Raw genomic sequence first — 21924 nt, 5'->3', positions numbered from 1 at the left:
GCATTTTATCACCCCCCCCCCCCTCTACACCACACACGCGTTGGTATGGACTTTTCGACGTTAGGGAAATGTCATAATTATTAAGGTAGTGTATAAGTAAGGGTATAGGGTACGATAAATCTGATGTAGACAAACGAAAAGTTCCACATATAAGCGTTGAAATTTTAGGCTTTTCTGTCGAAATTTGGAACTTACTTTCGAAATGTTGAGACAATATATCGAACATTCGACGGATTAAGTTGTATATATGAATGAAAAAAGGCATTGATCATGTTTGCTAATGCAAAGGATCCAGTTTAATGATACACCACTGCCAAGGAGTGCACCCATATCTGCAAATCTGGACGAGGAGGGGGTGGGCAGAAACACACTTCTGTCCCAACTTTCAAAGTAAGGTTGGGGAGAAATTCTCCCTCCACCCTTTTCCAACGTATATTGTATGAGTGCATGCATTTAAGTTTCCCGAAATGTCATTTTGAATGCCCCTGCAACAGGTCTAAAACAGGTGCATTAATTCCTCACCATCGGCTCTCATGGTTTCGTTCCGCAACTGGTATTTCGGTACACTCATGTATCCACGCAAGCTAGATCAGTCAAAGGTGTGAGAAAAATTGACCCACGAAACACCGATTATTTTGTAATATATTTAGACGTCATAAAAACGGGCCTGTATATAAAATTACGTACTCACTTGATTCCCCGTTCTTGAAACAGTGTTTGCAGACCTACATATACTTCATAAGACAATATCGTTTGCAATCAAATCTGTGCTATTAACTACTTGTGTTATGTTAGATTGAACCCCATTCCCCTTTATCACCATGGAGTTATTTCGGTGGGTTATTTTCAGTCTGGGCTCTATCACTAGAAAAGACACTGGGCTCTACGCAAATATTCAGAACCCAGACTAACCCCCCATTGGACCCAATTACACGGCCCCGATAAAGTATTCGTGAACAGTGCCCTCTATCGCCGAACTGTTGAAAAACAGTCTCCTCTCGTTTCCGCTCCAGCGGCAGCCATGTGTACAGTCACTGTGCACGGTTATCCGTAGAAAATCGTAATCTTTGCAACTTCGTCCTGTCAGGTGCATCATCGGATAAAGAAGCAGTCTAAGATACTACGGACTTCTTGTAAGTTGTTATATCCTAAACCTAGGTTATCCTATAATAGTAAGGCCTAATAGTAATACTGTTTAGCTTTAAGATTAAGAAGTTACAGTACGCGCAAATGACCGACCGAAGCGCTAGACGTAACCCACAGCGCGACCCACGTACACCGCACTGTACCGCAATGCAACGACAATAGGAACCTGCTATTCAAACAGTACACAAGCAAATCTTTTAAGAAGCTGACAGACAAGTTGCAACAATAGACCTGAAAGCCAAGCAACTATCTGAATTAGCATTATCAACTATATACACAATGATTTTGTGTAAATTTATCACTTATTCGAACGTTTCACTGCAATGTATTCCCACCGTGCTATCGAATAAAAATATGTCGGTAGCTTTCTTGCGACTCTGAGCATGTAGGGCCTAGGCCTAGTACTGCTGGGTAATAAAATTAGCCTAGCCTATGAACTTGCAAAACTCGTAAGTTTGTAACTTTTCAAGGGAGCACCAGTAAATCATAAGAACTCTAAATTGCTTGTTTTCGAATGATTTTCGCAGTAATTGAACTAACAATTGTGTACTGTGTATACTATAAGTTAGGCTACTGCACTCACTGTGTTTGCGTATAGTGGATTTTAAGCCTAGCAAATGAAGCTTTTCAATAGACGAAAATTACGATCAAACAACCTCAATAGTCAATGAGAGTATAATTTTCACGAAAGACTTCTGTCCCGGTCTTAGCAACTAAGCTGAAAAAGAGTTGTGAAAGAAAATATAGTATAGTCAGTTGAAAGTAGTGTAAGCAGGCCTTTGCCTACAGTAAAGACCGTAGCCTAGGCCTAGGAAAGAACCTTGACTATGGCCTTCAACAAGCAGTAGGATGGTGACTTCGAAGTTCGGCCACTTAAGACTTAAAACACCCCAAAACTAAATCTTCTGGTATAAATCATTTGAAAATATACTTCATATGGTGGGAGAATTTTGTTATAGTACGATACACGGCCAAACTTTCTTTCCTGCAAACTGTTTTCACGTTGTTTTCCAAGAAGATTCTTCGTGATTGTGGAACTGGTATTTCTTGCTAGAGTATTGCGAAGTTCGGACACGCAACCCACAGTGTGGCGCTGGTGATAAAATTGGTGGCGCAGTTGCTTTTTCAGTAATATAACAGACTTCATAGATCTCCGTCATTTTATTGACTAATATGTAAGTAATTTCTTGCACACGGGCCATTTTGGAGAGAAAATAACTGTAGCTTCGTACTTTTTGGTGAAATTTGGCTCTTCCTGTCAGTTGTCTTTTTAAAATCGTGTATTTCTTAGGGTGGCCGATCTTCGCAGTATGCCGAACTTCGCACTACTGACTATACTATATGATGATTATAACCTTGGTCTAAATTATATTATGTATCGTGGGTAATACAGTAGTATTGCATATTTTCAGCCATTAAGTGCCATCTATCTTTTTCAATTTAAGAAACAATACCGTGGAAGAAATGAAGTTCTCACAATTTCTTTTTATCATTGTTTTACCATGAAATAGGTCAAGCACTGCATTCTTGATTGAGGAATTATTTAGAATAATATAGTGCAATTTTGTGCTCAGCAATTTTTCAATCCTGTTCTCATAACATTAAAAATCCATAGACTGAGGTCCAATGGCATGACCAAAATGAAATATTGATATATCAACAGCGAAATATCAATAATATCAATATGTTTTTTACGAAAACTTTTTCAGAACTATTATGTACATGTATTATGTAATGTACATACCCATTTAGCATACGGAAAATGTTCCACAAGACTGTTGAGTATTATTTAAATGTTGTGAATATGTTTAACTTTGATTAAAATATTTGTGAAATATCGAAGACAGTTTGTATACAAATTGCAAGAAATTTCAAAACTTAATAAATATATCTGGGCGAAATGTTGCTAGGATTTTAGAAGTTGCGTCCGCGGGATGCAATGTCTTCAAAATGTTTGTGTTCACTTTGAAAAACTTGCGCCCATGAAAACATTTAAAGTAACACAACAGTAACACACAATAGGTTACATTGGGGTAAAAATGACCTAAGACGTTTTGTTTAATATCTCAGTAGTACTTGGAGACACTAGGAAAACAATGTGTGTTTTCTTCAATACATATCATGGTCACTATATTGATTAGGGGAATTTTTTTAGGAAGTTTGACGGTCGTTCTTACCTTCAGGAGTCTCAAGAGTAAAAATGCCCATTTTCAAAAACAAGATGGCCACACACAGGTTTCCCTGCATTATAGTCATATTTTTTTTAATTGATTTAATATTTAGGGATAAAACATCACGTATAAATAACTTTTCAAACACAGCACTGGTCAATTATAACTACAAACTCAATCATCTGATAGACGTAGTTTTATGTGGAAGTGGAATTTGCACACAACAAACACATTCAAAAGATATGCATTTGGTAAATGAGGCATAATATGACTACAAACTTTTACTCAAAAGCATAACCATGGTTTAATGCTAACATGTATGTTTCTAGCCTATTGCTAATAACCTGCTTATTGTAAAATGCTAACTATAACAATGCATACATGTTCATTTGCCATTTATTAAATTTGTTGGCTTGTCAACACTTTGAGTCGACTATCCTGATTGGGCCGCTTCAGAATTTTATTCTAGTCATATTTAGAAGGGCAGAACACACCGTCTAATGGCTGCAGAAAGTGTGAACAGTGTGGCGGCATACAGAGAAGGTGCAGTGTGTGCTTTGGCTGTGGTTATTAGATCTACAGTGATGTGACTACTATGCCCATTAAACAAAACCAGAACAGGTTCTTGACATGTCATATGTGTTATAAGAGCTCTTTTTGAACCATGAGGCCAGGGTTGTCCCTTTCAATCCATGCAGCATCAGTTGCTGAGTTCCCTGCGCCTGCAGGACCACCTACACACTAAAAGATGTACAAGTTCTAAGCCTTGTAGTCTAGATGACATATGGGGGGACACGTAACCATTTGCAGCAACACATCCCAAGTCAGTGCACATTTCTTTTCCACCGCTAGGAATGACAACACTACTGACTAGAAAATTCCTTGATTTTTTTTCATATCCGCCACATTTGACATTTCTAGAATTCCAGCTTATGAATTTCCGTAATTTCACTTATATCAAGAAGATTTTTGATTGATTTTCCCTACAATCAGAAATCAAAATTTCATTGAAAGTGGATGTACTGCTAAGACCACTTATGCACTTTCGTACAGTTAAGAGGAAAGTCACATGTACCTGAAACTGAATTTTGGATATCTCTAAATCAAATTCTTGATATCTCGAATTAAGTTTCTGATATATCAAATATCTTTAGTCATTGATATCTGGAAATGAATAAGAGATATCTGAAAAGGAATTAGAGATATCTGTTATTATTGAATAAATGTTCAAGTGGCGTTCCATACGATCTTGCTATATCTCTCTCTGTATGTATAGTAAGTATCAATATAGTTGGTATTTAGCTGTTCGATATATATTAGTTTGTTCAGTAAAGAATATCGATGAGTACAGGTATATATAGTTCCAGCATGTTTACTTGCAGTGTATAAGATGAGCTGTACAATAAGCCCAGTCTGCGACCTACATAACCAGGTCAATGTTTCTTCATTCAGGCGCAAGTCAGCTGTGGAAACGTTAGCGGAGTCTTTCCTAAGACGCTTAAAGGTAGCAAAGAAAAGAACATTTTCATGGCCGGTCATTTTTCACAGAAATGTTAGTTTATTCAAGTGTAGGATAGGGTAGTATTGTTCGATACAGGAGACAAACGCCCACAGTGGAATTACGCCCTTCCTGACCGGTTTTGAACCTCAGGACATACAATCAGCATCCATAGACTAGTGGTTAGGGTGTCCGAATATAAAGCGGGAGGCCCCGGGTTCGAATACCGGTGGAGGCTGGAAGTTTTTTCACTGTTCTTGATTTTCCAACTCATTACGATTTCAATTATATATATTCATTTGCTTTTGTTGTTTACCTCCATTTCATTTCATAAAGTATGTTCAAAGTATCTCTTTTGAGATCCGGCTTTAGAATCACAAATGATTTCGAGTTGGTTAGCATCATGTTTGATCTCTAGAGTAAGGCAAAATATGTCACCAAAACAGAACCAGTATTGTTCGATACAGGTGTCAACGCCCACAGTGGAATTACGACCTTCCTTACCGGTTTCGAACCTCTGGACATACAATCAGCGTCCATAGCCTAGTGGTTAGGGTGTCCGCATATAAAGCAGGAGGCCTGGGTTCGAATCCCGGTGGATGCTGGAACTTTTTTCACTGTTCTGGATTTTTCAACTCATTTCGATTTCAATTTCATATATATATATATACATACATATATATCTCGAACAGAACTAGTTCTGCTTTGGTGTCATATTTGCCTTGCAAATATATATTTGCACACTGGTACAGCATATGGCATGGTCAGTAATCAGGAAATTTCACAGCCGCAGTACTGAGGCAACACGACGTGACCTGTATGCATGAAATGCATATGTAACAGAGAACGTTAAAGTAACCTTTGTATTCATGATGGCGAATGAGTGCGCGTACAGTATGTGTGTGTGTGTGTTTGTGACGCCCAGCTTGTAAACATGATAATTGATTGAAGAAGGGAAGGTCGGATTAATTTCATATTTGGTGTGTGGAAGTACCACAGTAAGAACAAGAAGCCTATTGTTTTTGTAGAGGTCAAAGGTAATTTGGGGTCACCAGGGGTCAAATTGTGAAAACCTTGTAAACACAATATCTCAAGAAGGTAAGCTTGGGCAATCTCATAGTTAATATGTATATGAACCACATTGAGTACAAGAAGCCTATAGTTTTTGTGGGAGGTCAAAGGTCATGTAGGGTCGCCAGGGGTCAAATTGTGAAAACCTTGTACAAAAGATATCTATCTCAATAATGGAAGCTTGGCAGACCTTGTATTTGATGTGTAGAAGTACCACATGAGTACAAGAAGCCTATTGTTTTTGGTGGAGGTCAAAGGTCATGGGGTCATCAGCGGTTAAATTGTGAAAATCTTGTTAACATGATATTGCAAGAAGGGAACCTTGGACAGATCTCATATTTGGTTTGTATATATAGGCACCATATCAAATTTAAGGAACCTGTTGTTGCTTTTGGTGGAGGTCAAAGGTCATTTGAAGTCAACAAATGCCAAACATTTACTTCACCTTCCTCTTAACTGTCTCTCTACACTAAAGTACTTTCCTAAGCTTAATATCACGAGGGAAGTTTGACAGATCGCATATTTGGTATGTTATTGTACCACATTGAGAGACAAGAAGCCTAATGTTGTGGGGCGAGGTCACCAGGGGTCAAATTGTGGAAACCATGTATTAAACAATATTTAAACACAATAAGTGAACTCTTAGGTACCAGGGGTTTGTTCAAGGAGATACTATGTCTGTCTATACTATCCTTTGAAGTAGGTTAACCTTTGACCAGGTTTAAAAGAAACACTAAAGATGATAAAATGTTCAGCAAATGATTTTGCCCATAGATCTCAAATATTTTTGGGGGATTAAATTTTTTTCAGGTAATTCAGATATCTGATATCATGAAAGTTTGGCAGAAGTATACAAAGGCATTGTGCAAGCCAATTACGTATCTCACAAGTACTCTACACAAAGTATGAGTGTTCTGTGCAGTTTTCCTCATAAGAAATGTCATGTATTTTGTCATACCACCAGTGCACCAGGAGACTCATCAATTGTTATAACTTTCCTTGTATTTGCAGAATGAAACTTCTTCCATGAAAAATATTAGCTGAAGACCTGTAAGTATTTTCATTGGATGTTATGTCTGTATTAGTGGGTATTCTAGTGTTGCATACTCATTGTGTAACAATACAGAATGCTGTACAGATGGTACATATTGTGTATTATGTGCTTTATTCTTACAATGCCTGTCACCAAAAACATGTAGTATGCTGACAGTTCCATCCTTGTATTCCATGTATACAGAAAAACCTGTTTACATTTGTTAAAATTTGTTTAAAAAATAACCCCAAGCTAATAGTTGTGTGTATACATTTGGTATTTCAGGTATACCTTATTCTCCACCATGAGTTTCTTGGGTTTTAAAGAAGTTGTAGAAGAGGAAGATGTAGCAATAATCTACTTGGGTCATAACAATCTCCTGCCATTGAAGCTTTGCTGTGGGAAGACAACTCAGACTAAATATGGAGCTTTGAAACATCATGACCTCATAGGAAAGAAGTATGGAACCATGATAAATACTCACGGAGACAAAGGATGGCTCTTTATTTTACATCCTAATCCAGAACTGTGGACAGTGACTCTACCTCACAGGACTCAGATCCTATACTTTGCAGATATCAGCCTTATCACGTTTGAGTTAGAGCTCAAGCCAGGATCCTTGGTAGCCGAAGCAGGTTTGTAGAAGCTGTTTGATGATATTGCACAATAAGAAAGTATTTAAGCCTTTATAGGGTGGACACTTACCCACATATCATCCTTATTTTATGGTGAAGATGCTGAAATAAAATACTTCATCTGAAAGCTAAGATTTATTTGCAGTGTATCAGAAATCATGTATGGTAGCAAAGTTTACTACAGTTTTGATTAATATGTTTAACATCATAGAGCCCTCTATTTTACTGTTCATACCTAAAAGGTGAAGAGAATACATGTAGATTAGTGCCGGGATATTTGTTCAGAATTTCAACATAATATAAAGAGCCATTGATGTTCTGTGTCAAAATATTGAAACTCTTTGTCACTGATTTTGGATTTGTATCTTGCATAATATTGTACCTAGCTTGTCTTGTAAATACAATCAGGAAGCACAACCTAACCATCTAACAAGTGAGAACCTGTAAATCATCACAAACAGTTACAATATCAAAGGACAGCAAACATGTTACTGTAGTAGTGTTAAGTTCTACAATAAGAAGGTTGCAAGAACTTTATGACTTTGCATATGGATCCACCTTAGTGAATACTAGAACCTTATTGCTATTTGTGAAGGTTCATAGGTCATTTCATGTTGAGAAATAAAAGTCTGAAACCTTGTTACTCCAAAAGTGAAGGCTGCATGAATTTTATACGTTGTGGAGCCACCTTATTGGGTACAGTAACCCTATTGCTTTTGTGATCAGATCTCGACACGACCATTGCTAACCTTGCACTTTTTTCTCATGAATGCAGTGCAAGTCAGGATATAGCTCATCATTGATGATAGCTCGGTTCTTTCACCTTTGACTATGGGGTTGCCATTCAAACTAGGTCACTGATGTGATGCCCTTGGCTTGTACACATGATGACTCAAATGTACAAGATTGATTAAATTCATACATGTTATACAAAATTCACCTTTATGAGTGCAAGAACCTCACTGACTTGCATAGAGGTCAAAGGTCACAGGAGGTCAAAATGTGAAAACTTGTAAACACGATAAAACTGGGAAGTACTTCCTACTTTGTATGTGGATTCAACATGGTAAGCAAAAGAACCCAATTGTCTTGTGTGGAGTACAAAAGTTATTGAAAGTTACCAGAGGTCAAGTTTGAATACTCTTGTGAGCACAGTTACTCCAAAACAAAATTTTGATGATATTCATACTTGACTCTACCGTGTTCCAAGTTCCAAAATTGTCTGAGGTCACCAGATGTCACTGTCAGAAGGAAAAAAAAGCTTACGTGATATCTATTCTTGGCATGTTGATACAAGCTTAATGTATTTGTAGAGGTCAAAGGTCACTAGAAGTCAAGTTCTGAAAACATTGTTAACCTGGTAAATTCAGCAACAAAGCTTGGGTAAACATCATGCTTTAGCATGTGCATCCAGCTTTTCATAGTGAACTACTAGAAATATGTTGTTCTTCATAAAGGTCAATGGACATTACAGGCCTGTAGAAGTCTGAAAACCTAGTGAACATGATAACTTAAGGCTAAGCGTGGATGAATTTCAATTGTATGATATGTGTGTCCACTTCACTGAGTACAGAACCTACAGTATATTCTTGTGAAGGTCAAGTGTCATTTGAGGTCTGAAATCCTTGTATCGGTGATAACTTGAATATTGATGCTTGGGTGAAATTCATATATTAGTATTAGGTTCCATGTTATTCAGAACAAGAACCATGTTTTCATGTTATACAGGGGCGTATCCAGGATTTTCTAACCCGGGGGGCGCGAATTACTATCTAAGCGGAGCGCCACCATCGGTTGGCGCGCAGCGTACAAGAAAAATTCTGGTTTTTATACCCCCCCAGATCACCGGAAATGGCACTTCTCGGGCTTGAAAATGACCAACCAGATGTACACTTTTGCCTGAGAACCAAGTATTTCCCAATAGTTTTTTTTTTCCATCCATAAACTTTTTGAAGATTTTCTTCAGTCACAAATCATGTTCGACCTCATCGCATGTCCTGTGGATCATTGCTTTTATTAGGTGATTCTACGTCGCGGCCCACAATACCCGACAGCCCCACTTTTCAAGGTTTTCAGCCCATTATTTGTTCAGAATTTGAAAATTCACTTCAAAACATACCCATAATGTTGCAAAAAATGTCATCTATGGACAACCAATATAGAAAAACCTCCTTCAACCCCTAACAGACCGGTCAAAATTAAACGAGTAGAGGGAAGTATGATGAAGAATGTTGGTAAGGAAATTTTCGAAAATTCAGACACAGTTAATTTATTGGTGTACAAATATTAAACCCTCTTATAATGGCTATTATAAAACTTGGTTGAAGGAAATGAAATAATACCAGATATTTCCGAAACGAACACTACACACATAGGTGTAGGAGGCCGGGGGGGGGGGGGTTCCTACTGGAAGAAAAATAAATTGCAATGTATAGCTAAAGGAAATGAAAAATATCTCCTTGATAATTAAAATAAAGTGCTAAGCTTGGTCGACTAATTCGCCATTACTAATGTAAAAGAGAATTTGACGTAATTGGACCTCCATGCTTTTTCTCCATCTGCATAAGACATTTCGTTGTTTACATTAGCATCCCGCTTTATACTGCGCAATTTCCACGGACTGTACGGTACACGATGGTATTCGATGAATAACCGATGCTTGCTTAAGTTGCTTATATGATATTGACATCAACTTCGTGCAAAAAATTTTGGTTATATTATATCAGTTAAGTCGTTACAGTCCCCCAAATCAAATTGGGTTCCTATGACTACACACATCGACAGTTTTGAGGCTGGTCAGCTGTTTGCATTACAAATTCGAACAGGTGCGCAGCGAATAATTTGCCAAGGGAGGGGCGAAGCCTGTAGGCAAACTATCTAAGCGTAGCGCCACCACGAGTTGGCGCGAAGGGTACAAGAAAATTTTGACCAAAAGTGCCTCCCAGATCGCTGGAAATGACACTTCCCATGCCTTGTAAGTTGCATCTAAGCATTTTCTTTTTTGAAATTACTAGCGATAACATAAAAATAAATTATGCTCAGGGGGGGGGCGGTCGCCCCCTTCCCAAAATGCGTCATGTTCCCCTACGACTCGGTCTAGTTCGAGACCAGCCACAGTTGGTTTCATAGCACAATATTTTAAGGCGTCTATACACACACACGCGTTATGATAGACCATATATAGTATTTATATAGATACATTAGTTAGAGAGGGAAAAATGGAAACGTCAAAAATGGAGTTGTCGGTGTAAGGGGTTGGGTGAGGCGCACGCCCCTTCCGAAGTCCTAGATCCGTCACTGGCTACCCGGCCATGTGTATATAATAGGGATCAGCGCTGTTATGATGTCACTGTTTCTCTTTCGCCCAGTGTCTTGGCAGTTTTCTTTTACTCCCTCCTTTTCTCCGTTTTCTCTCTTTCTTCTTTTTTCTTTTCCCTTCCTTCTCCTCCTCCTCCTCCTCTTCCTCTTTTCCCCCTCTTTTTCCCCTTTTTCTTCTCTTTTTTTCTCTCCTCTTTTTCTTACCCGGGGGGCGCGCCCCCAACGCCCCCCCTGGATACGCGCCTGTTATAGGTTACTTGAAGAAAAAATCTGAATAACCATGAACATGTTAACTCAAATTAAAGCTGGAATGAACCTCATGCTTAGTGTGTAAGATTCACCTGAAGTGAGTACATGACCTCTTTTCTATTGTTATCTGTGAAAGTTGAATCTCATTTGCAGTCAAAAGTTAAAAGACTTGTGTGCAGTTATGTTAATTAACCTTGACAAGGAATCACAAAGTGGCACCTTTGTCTTTCTACTTTAAAACAAATTAATCAATTTTAAACTGAAATAAAGTTGAGAAGCAAGTACAAAAAAAACCTTGACCCAAAGTGTAGTGATCATGTATTGCATTGATGTTGCAACAAATATTTCATATTTTGAGAATTTATGTTACTTTTCATTTGTCAATACATAGGCCAGGCTTACACTTGCATTCATACCCAAAGTAAACCAATTTTAGTGAGGAACACTAAATAGTTTTCACATGGACAGTTCATGGAACTAGTTCCTATAAAGGAAATCTGGTGGAAAGTTTCCTCTTACCACCACATTCCCTGAAAAATATGATACATTAATGGTACTGAAATGCTTTGCGACAACCTGCTTTGCTAACAGTTATAAGCATTAGATAACTGGATGCAAGGGGTAGTAGGATACTAGTGTTAGTAGACAACAATGTTTGTTATAAAGAAAGGTTTGCTAGCAACAAGTAGACCTATCAAAATGATATTTTGTGGTGTGTCTGTTCATTAAATATACTGTACATATTCAGCTGCACCTGTGGATTCGTAGTGTGTCCACTTTCAAACAAAAATGATGGTGTAAGATTTATGCTGTAGTTTCATTCAGTTGTTATTTTTATCTCAATTCATATATTATTTATTGAGATATTGTAATTGCTTTAAGGGAACATGTTTTTTTTTTTGCTTCTGCTGCCAGATCTCTAAGGCAATTCCTTAGAAAATTTTGTTACTGGGAACAACATGGAATTGTTTACAAAAGTTACTTATATTGATGCCTAATATTTCAGAGTAAAATTCTGAGGAATTTGCCCTTTATCTTTGGTCCATGAAACACACATCTCTCATCTAAGGTCACATCTAAATGTCAATCACAGTCTTGCACTATCCACCTTACATGGTTGCTGTCCATTCAAAAAGGCTCTCAAGTATTGCTGGTGAAGAGTCAAATGGAACTTTGGTAGCATCATTAACCAAGTTCAGAACCGCAGGGGCTACTAGCACACTTTCAAATGAACAATTATGTAACAGACATTGATACTACTAGACTGCACTTACCTGGTAGGAAAGCCTTGATTGAAAGTTTGTTAGCAAAACATGCCTTAAAAACCTACCGTCTACAATACCTGTCTTAACTGGTTTCACTGAGCATCAAAGTACTTAAGCATATCAGTATTATTTGAGATTCTGCTTCACTGCTGCTCTAGTTTATGTTTGTGTTTTGTCCTTCTTAAGCAAATTAATTGTTTGTGTTTCAGGCACTGGAAGTGGATCTCTGTCTCATGCCATGGCTAGGACTCTTGCTCCAAATGGTCACCTATACACATATGAGTTTCACAAACAGAGGGCAGATATTGCCAAGGAGGAATTTGAGAGCCATGGCCTTTCATCAGTAGTGACATTAGCCAATCGGGATGTGATGAAGGTATTAAAGGAACATGAAATCTATCTATCTTTGAGGCACAAGTATTTGTATTTTCAAACTTGTAGTCTGCTTTTGAAACATGTATTTGAAAAATTCCCCTACAAGGACATACATTGCTGCATGTAGTTAACTCATACCTCTGTTGACCAATGTGGACAAAGAAAGCTACTCTTATAATGATATCATGAAAACACTAACTGATGTTAACTAAGACCTTAACACAGCAACAAAAGTGCTGAAATTGTTATCATGAAAGCAGATATCTCAGTTAAGCTCTGGCAGATGTTCAATGTATACTGTAAAGTTCAGTAGAAGTCCCTTGCATAGCCTGTAAACAAAAGATAAAGGAATTCGTACATTGTGATGCAAGTCACCATTCCACGTACAAGAAGGGGGGGAATAAACAGTTGTTAGCTCATGTTAGCCCCATAAATTATTTACACTGGGAAACTGAGCCACCAATAAACTTGCCCATTACTTTGAGAAATTCCTTTTCTTGTATACCGTAAATAGTTACCCAATGCTCTTTTGATCTTCAGTTGTATTTCTCCTTTTCTCCATCCACTTGGCAAGTAACCCCAATCTGATCCTATCCTTTTCTCATTGCAGTGTGCATGAAAGTTTATAAATGTCATTGAGTCATTTAACATGACAAATGTCATTTTTCAGCACAGAGCAAAGTCTGAAAAATACTTATTAACGAAATAAAGCTGGGTTGAACTTCATATTTAGTGAGTACAAGGACTGTATTATTTTTGTATAGAGGTCAAAGATCATTTGAAGTGCAAAGTCTGAAAACCTAGTAAACCTGTTACCTTTATTACTAAAGCTTGAGTGAATGTCATAAATGGTTTGCAGATCCATGTTATGTTTCTTGTAGAGGTCAAAAGGTCATTTGATGTCACCAGAGGTGAAAGTATGAAAAACTTGTAAGCAAGATAATTCTGTAAGTGAAGCTTGTGTCGACTTTATACACAGTATGTGGATCTTCTATAGTAAGTACAAAAATCATGTCATTTGTTGTAGAGGTCAAATATCATTTAAGGCAGGGTTGTCCAACCTTTTGCAGAGGAGGGCCACATGGAATGATTATGATGAAGGAAGGGGCCGCATGAATCCTACGCTAGATTTTTCGATTTTTTGCCCGAAGCACAAGGCAACAAAATGTGAGCACTGCGCGCGGAGCACACTGATTTATTTTCCTTCCTGATAAAACAGATGCATAGGCCTAAAGTCCAGCCGCCCCCACCCCCCTCCGCTGAGAGTGTCACACAAACTGACCTGAATGCAGGTTTTTGGACCCAGAAGGTTCGAATGATTGATTATATAGCTTCAAATTGTTATCAATAAATCTGCTTACTAAAATTTCGCACCGTAGAGCATCTCTGGCGGGCCGGACGCAACCCTGCGACGGGCCGGACTGTGGCCCGCGGGCTGTAGGTTGGACAACCCTGATTTAAGGTAACCAGAGATCCAAGTATTACAACCTTTGTTAACCTAGAAGTTTCTAAGGTAGAATTTAGATGAACTTCATAGATGCTATGGCAGATTCACTGTATTAAGTACAAGAATCCAAATGTTTTGTAGAGGTCAAAGGTCATCTGGGATCACCATATCAAAGAGTCACCAGAGTTCAAGAAGACCTTTTACAAAGGTTTACATGGGTGCATGCAATATCCCAGCTGATCATGCCATGGTAATGGTCAATACTTGAATCACCTGGCCATTTTGCTTTCTGGTATATGTGGCCTAATGATAAACAACAATATAAAGGAAAATACCATTATAACAGTAATGAGATGCAAAAGGTAGCTAGTCACTACAACTTTTATCAGGTTAGCAGGTGCCATGTATTGTACTAACAGTCTAACAGTAACAACTACAACTATTATCTTTAAAACAGTTGTATCCCAGTGTTTTGGGGTTATTTGGTAACATCCTGGTAGTATCATGGTACCGGTAGTAGGCCAAAGTAATATCAGCAAGTTACCATCTTCAGAAACATGAATAAAATTAACCAGTTTAGTATGGCTTGTTGACTTGTTAGCAAAAACACTAACAGACCATGCTAACTTCTGATAAAAATCTGTGTAGGCTCAAATGCCTTTTCCCAATACTTGCTCTGTGAAATTAATCAGTTTTCTGTTCAATTTTCATGATGCATGCACATTTCAGCTCTTACTTATAGCATTTCCTATAGTGTAGTCTGTGATCATTACTGTAGGTGTCAAGTTACTGTCAACATTGATGTTGCAAAGTGACAACAAAAATTGTGCAATATAACATAAGTGACTTTCATGTTAATATGATAGGTTAACTTTAAATGGTGAATTACTAAATAGTATTCAATAAGATTCAATGCAATACTCTGTTTTAAACCTGGGTTATATGGGAAGTACTTTGTTGAGGTCAATATAGATCAAAGCTGAGCATGGCAAACATGATAACTCAATTGAATAGCTTAGATGCACTTGATATTGGGTATTTGGGTCAACCTTCTAAAGTACAAGAACCTTGTTCACAGATTACATCAAGTGTTTCCCTGAATATTTTGCAAGGTATCACTTAAAGTGGGTTGGCTTGCTGCTTTAAGTTTGGTGCATCATTTTGCAGGATGGCTTTCAAGATGACGTCGTAGTTGATGCTGTATTTCTTGATCTGCCCTCACCCTGGCTGGTTGTTCCTCATGCAAAGAAAGTTCTCAAGACAGATGGTAGGAGCCAGAGCTAGTTTGGCTTATTTACTTTATTTAATTTTACAAAGCATCTTTTCATGACTATTACTAATTAACAACACTAATTAGGTTTCATGAAAAAGAATACAAATTTAATGTAAAACTGTTTTTATTCAGTCCTTGGTAGAAGATGCCTTGATAATGAATTTCAAGTGGCAGCAAGCAATGACAAATTTTGTTCTAATTTCCAGATGCTATTTATACTGAATTCAAGAAGTACTGGCAATTTCACAATGGTATATAGTGTAAAGAACCAACATATGGAATAAACAAAATGATCTAGTGAAACCTAATGTGTTGACACCCTCACATATATTTGTTGCTTTTGATTCCTTGCCAAAGGCAAAAGGATGCCATGCGATGGTGCGTGTGTACGTGCTTGTGTGTGTGTGCCAAGCCTTGGCTGGTAAACATTATAACTCAAAATCTATTATTTTTCTACATTCATATTTGGTATGTGGATGCATCTTATAGTGAGGTAGAAAACTATTTTTTCCTGCCGAGTTCAAAGGTCATTTGCGGTCAAGAGAGGTTTAAGTCTGAAAACCTTGCAAACATGATATCTCAAAAACCGTCAAGTGGATGAACTTTATATTTGATTTGTGGATGCAACATACTGAGTAGAAGCGACTCCTATATGTTGAAGTGGGAGGTCAACAAAGGTCAAAGTCTGAAAACGTTGTAAACACGTTTACTCACATAGTAGTGGTTGGATGAACTTCATCTATAGTACATGGAGTTCAAAACTGAATTGTGTTCTGTCAAGATCAACAAGTCAAAGTCCAAAAAGCTTGTAAACACATGAACTCAAAAACATATCTTGGATGAACTTCATATCTAGTATGTGGATGCACCATATTGAGTTTGAAGTCATTTGAGGTCACCATAGTTCACAGTCTGAAAACCTGGTAAGCTCTCAAACTCTGTCACAGGATTTGACCTTTGCTCTTTTAAGTGGCTGAGAGGTTTTTCTACTTCTCCCAATGACTGTTATCTCTCATAAACTTTAAGGAGGATAGTACCTTTGCGATGGTCAAGTTATTTGGAACTTGCTTTTGGTTTCGATGATAATCGTAACCTTTGCATTCATGATGGCGTATGTGTGGGTGTGTGTGTGTATGAGTGCGTTTATGACGCCCAGCTTGTAAACACGATATCTCAAGTAGGGAACATCAGACCAATTTCATATTTTGTGTGTAGAAGTACCACATTGAGTACAAGAAGCCTGTTGTTTTGGTGGAGGTCAAAGGTCATTCGGGGTCAAATTGTGAAAACTTTGTAAAAACGATATCTCAAGAAGGGGAGGTCAGACTAGCTTCATTTTTGATGTGTAGAAGTACCACATTAAGTACAAGAAGCCTATTGTTTTTGGTAGAGGTCAAAGGTCATTTGGGGTCACCAGAGGTGAAATTGTGAAAACTTTGTAAACATGATTTCTCGAGAGGGGAGGTCAGACTAGCTTCATTTTTGATGTGTAGAAGTACCACATTAAGTACAAGAAGCCTATTGTTTTTGGTAGAGGTCAAAGGTCATTTGGGGTCACCAGAGGTGAAATTATGAAAACTTTGTAAACATGATTTCTCGAGAAGGTAAGGTCAGACTAACTTCATTTTTGATGTGTAGAAGTACCACATTAAGTACAAGAAGCCTATTGTTTTTGGTGGATGTCAAAGGTCATTTGGGGTCACCAGAGGTGAAATTGTGAAACCTACGATATCTGAAGATGGGAAGCATGGGGCAGACTTCATAATTAGTGTATAAAAGTGTAACATTGAGTAAAAAAAGCATAGTGTTTTTGGTAGAGGTCAAAGGTCTCTTGGGGTCACCAGGGGTCAAATTGTGAAATCCTTGTAAACACCATATCTCAATATGGGAAGCATCTCTCAAGATGGGAAGCAAATTCCTGCTCATTTTTGGGTCGGGTGAGCCCTTATTTTAGGACACATTCTTTTGTGGGGCCCAAATATTTTTGGGAACCATTTGAGCCCTCATTTCTTGGGGTTCAATTGTTGGGGCAAATATATTGTGGGGCCACTTAATCTGAATATTATGATATTGGATGATGACATACAACACCTTAATATTCCACTAAGCAAGGAACCATAGTGCCAGTTGAGCTCTTGTTTTTGTTTCTGGTTAGGGTGTTTAGATCGATTTTCAAACAGAAAACAAAGTTCATTATTTACAATAGGCTAGTCTTATTTTGTTATTCAAAAATGCATGATTTGTTAAGTTTTCATCAAAATTGCTCTGGTAAAATTATGCAAAAGGATGCAAACCACATTAGTTTTCATATAGTACAGTAGGTGAATGGAAATTTTCCTGTGCCTTTACATTTTACATCAATTTTTCTCCCCTTGTAGGTGGAAGAATATGTTCATTTTCACCATGCATTGAACAGGCTCAAAGGACATGTCAAATTCTATTCGATATTGGATTTTGTGAGGTAAAAACAGTTGAATGTTTGTTGCGACCATATGATATCAGATTTACCAGTTTACCGGAACCCAACTTTGGGTTTCCTCTCCAGAAAGCAAAAGCAGATACTGAAGATGGAAGTGTGCATGGTAATGATGGCAACAAGAAGATAGAAAAGTCAGACCTAGGTAGCCATGAGGAAGTTCCCCCATTGAGGAAGAAACCAAGGTGGAATACTGACAGCGTATCAGGAAATTCTAAACAAGATAAAGATCAAGTTCCTGGAGGGAAATATGCTGTACCTTCCAAGGATATTATTGGACATAGTGGATATTTAACGTTTGCAACTTTAAATGAATCGAAGATGTAAAAAGCAGAGAGCAAGGTCACTATCTTTTTCAATGCTTTGTTCTGTTCATTCCGGGAACAACATGCAATTTCAATATGAAAATTTGACCAAGACTATATGGTGGCACTATGTCATCAGAAACTGCACACAATGACAGCCCTTTTCCTCAGCTTTCACATTATATCAGAGCGTTTAGTAATCTGATTTGCAAATTTGAGAGAACACAGCTTGGAATATAATTCCAACCCCCAAATTTTCTAGTTCTGGACAATCTGTTATAACACTTGGCTCTCAGTTAGTGTCATTTCTATAAAAAATTAGTGTATGCAATACATACTAATATTTGTCATATTTATACACAGAAAATGCATTTGTGAGTGTGAAGCCAAGTGTTATGTAATAAATGAAGGATTATTTCTCTCCTACAAGCATGTTAACAAGCAGTGGAATAAATAAACTTTACATGTCTTTTTTTTCCAGGTTAAGAAAGCTTGCTTTGGTAGAAAGCATTTACCATAATACCACCTGTCGAAACCAGGCTAATGACCCCCCCCCCCCCCCCACTTTGAAGGCTTATATGAGCTATCTCCATTATTTGAAAGTCTCCCCAATAGAAACCTGGTCAAGTAACCCACAAGATTTCCCAGTTCTGCAGGTGCAAGTGAGTCTCCTTGAAATAATGCTGAAATAATTATAATGCAATGAACTGGCTCATTAAGTTAGTTGGTATTTAGTAACGTGTTTATTTCATGATAAACGGAAGACAGGCCTTTGCATAGAAATATATCAGTACAGTGAATGAACACGAATATGTTTACACAATAACAAACTTGACTTTGTTACAGAATGATTTGAAGAGAAATCGATAGTTATTCGTGGTAAAGGATTTTTTTTTGCGAATATACTAGTTTTCAAAATGGAAAAGATGATATCATGCCAAAAAAGCATTTTTCTAAACAGCTCGAAAGAGGTTAATTTACGTTCGAAAAATATGGCCGAAATTCCCTTTCCACTACGTTTTTTCATTTGTCAATAAAGATTAGATGAAACACCTTTCTTTCCTCAAATTCAACTATTACCAGACCTATACAATTGTTAATGACTGAGAAATTTACCTTCGAAAATGGTAAGTTTTGCCTGATTAAATATTAATAAGGAGTGACGTCAAGAAACCACGTGCACATTCTACAAGAAAAGAAGGCACTTTTCGCACAGCTGGGGACTAACTATTTACATTGCAATGGGACAGATACTAATTTACTACCCCAAACTTGCAACCGAGTAAGCCTAGGAATACAACTACAAAAGATTCGCAAAACTGGTACTACAAGTGCAAATGCATGTAGGACATCCACTTGCAAAAAATATATTTTAGACATAAACATCGCTCACAATGTGTACTTATACCAGGGGCGTATCCAGGATTTTCTAACCCGGGGGTCGCGAAATACTATCTAGCGGAGCGCCACCATCGGTTGGCGCGCAGCGTACAAGAAAATTTCTGGTTTTGATACCCCCCCCCCCCAGATCACCGGAAATGACACTTCTCTGGCTTGAAAATGACCAACCAGATGAACACTTGCTTGAGAACCAAGTATTTCCCAATATTTTTTTTCCCCAACCATAACCTTTTTGAAGATTGATGAATACATTTTCTCCAGAAAAAACAACCATTTTGCAATAAATGCTAGTGATTTAACAGGGGATCCCTTGAAAAAGATGGGCGTGTGAAGGGTTCAGGGTGTTTCACGTATAGGCTACGTTATTTGACCCCAAAGTTCCTACATATGAAATCGCCCCTCCACCCTGTCCATTCGACTGACTCGGCACTTACGACCCTTCGAGTACGAAGGTATTTAAAATTGGACAATTCTTCGGTACAACTCGATCAGGGCTTTTTCTCAACTTCTTATACAAAGTGCTTGCATTGCCTGTATGATTAGCCAAAGTCACAACATAATGATACATACTTTCCAAAGAGTCAATTTGTCCTGAAATACCAGAGTCGCATATACGTAGTCATTGAACTGAGTGCATCAAGAAAAAGTAATTCACAAACAAACAAAAAACTTCGAGGTCTATGCAGTGGTGTGCGCAAAAAGATTGGGGGGGGGGGTGGCAAAAATTGTTCACTCGATCGGGGGATTTTTTGAATTCAACCGGAGAAGTATTAGACCACTACTGTACAAGTGTACACCCTTCCCCTTTTTGTCATTAATCTCACACAAAGTATTTATCAGCATAAGCGTGAGTTTAGTGCTATAACTATATAAACCTAATGAATATTCTATGCACCATTTGATGTTCTTTACTGAGGAAGGTCCCCAGCTCCCCCTCCCCCTATATATTGGCCACACGGCTTCAACTACACCACGGCAGCATGGCCTCCTCTAATAAAGTCCGCCTTCGCCTCTTTAGCCGTTCCATAAATGATCAGGCTTGACAAAATACTGGACTGACAAAAGTTTCAGGACTGACAAAAGAACTGAAAATACATGCAGAAATAAAATATCTTGGATTTACAGGATCCTGATAAAAGAACATAGACACAAAAACTGGTAAAATTTCAAGATCTTGTACAAATATAGAATGACAACAACATGTGATCACCTGGGCTTACGAGAAGGTGGCATCCGAGAAGATAAGTAGGTAGCTGAAATAACTTTTAAGATTCTCCAATCGACGCAGCAAAGAGTTTTCCATTTGGTGTGGCTGTACATGGATGTATTGATGGCTTCTCCCGCAGTATTATTTGGCTGAACGCCTATGAATGATACAAATAATAACCCAAGAATCATTGCAGGGTATTACATCGAAGAAGTGGCCAAAAGAAACGGATGTCCAAGAATGATACGAGCTGACAGCTTAAGCTTATCCCATCCATCAATATGCCAAACAAAATTGGGTCCTCGGGTAACATACAGACGCCTCACAAGCCTCCTCCTTCTTCTCTGATCTACTCCGTCGGGATCTAGTATAGAGAGAAGTATCCTTATAGTTTCTCTGTTTACATTTAAACCAAGCTGTTGGCATATGTGGTGCATCCAACGATACCCTTGCAACTGCCCCGATCCTGCTACTACCAACAACGGAGTCATGTTCTTTCGGCGAAAAAGGTTCATCCGACTAAAAAGTCTCTTGAGGTGACGTTCGCTGATCATTATTACATGGTTTTTGTCCAAAATTATTCGTATTTCTAAGTTTGATAGCCCAAGCTGGAAATAAGCCTTTATCAAATCTTCACGCTCCGCCATCTTAACATGGATGCAAGATGAATGATGAAACATTGACTTTCAACAAACTCTACAATGAACAATAATTAATGTAACAAAAGCTAAAGATAAAATAGATTTCAAAAAGATAGATTTCGGATCTTAAGATAGGATTTCGGATTTTAAGAAATAGATTTCGGATTTTCAAATAAGGATTTCGGATTTCAAGAGAGAAAAAAAAACATTGGCACTCATGGGTTTCCGTACCAAGTGCCTAACCTTTGTTCACAGAAAGTGTTGATGTTGTAGATCTGAGACTTGAACATCAATCATAGTGCCGAGTGAATTTTGCGTTTTTGCGAGTATATTTGTATAGTCACGGTGCCCAATAGCGAGTACTTTACAAAACAATTGTCTTTAGGCTTGAGAAGAAACCTGTTGTATTTGGT

At 37.9% G+C, this 21924-nt stretch overlaps 1 protein-coding gene across 3 annotated transcripts; it reads left to right on the top strand.

The window, feature by feature from the left end:
* The first annotated feature begins 979 nt into the window (after positions 1-979).
* Positions 980-20085, top strand: LOC139970683 (tRNA (adenine(58)-N(1))-methyltransferase catalytic subunit TRMT61A-like). 3 transcript variants are annotated; one of them, XM_071976582.1, is made up of 6 exons: positions 980-1133; positions 6898-6936; positions 7205-7554; positions 12596-12762; positions 15376-15475; positions 17860-20085. In XM_071976582.1, exons 3-6 carry the CDS (start codon positions 7224-7226, stop codon positions 18282-18284), a joined length of 1023 nt encoding a protein of 340 aa, XP_071832683.1. In that variant the 5' UTR covers positions 980-1133; positions 6898-6936; positions 7205-7223; the 3' UTR covers positions 18285-20085. The 3 variants fall into 3 exon arrangements, with proteins under 3 accessions (XP_071832683.1, XP_071832684.1, XP_071832685.1); XM_071976583.1 differs by lacking the exon at positions 980-1133 and adding an exon at positions 1493-1595; XM_071976584.1 differs by lacking the exon at positions 980-1133 and adding an exon at positions 1539-1557.
* Positions 20086-21924: the final 1839 nt, after the last annotated feature.

The sequence above is a fragment of the Apostichopus japonicus genome, chromosome 8 (genome assembly GCF_037975245.1).
Source record: "Apostichopus japonicus isolate 1M-3 chromosome 8, ASM3797524v1, whole genome shotgun sequence".
In the NCBI taxonomy this organism is placed as follows: Eukaryota; Metazoa; Echinodermata; class Holothuroidea; order Aspidochirotida; family Stichopodidae; genus Apostichopus; species Apostichopus japonicus.
Note: the sequence above shows the minus strand (reverse complement) of the source record. Positions and strands in the feature narration are given on the sequence as shown.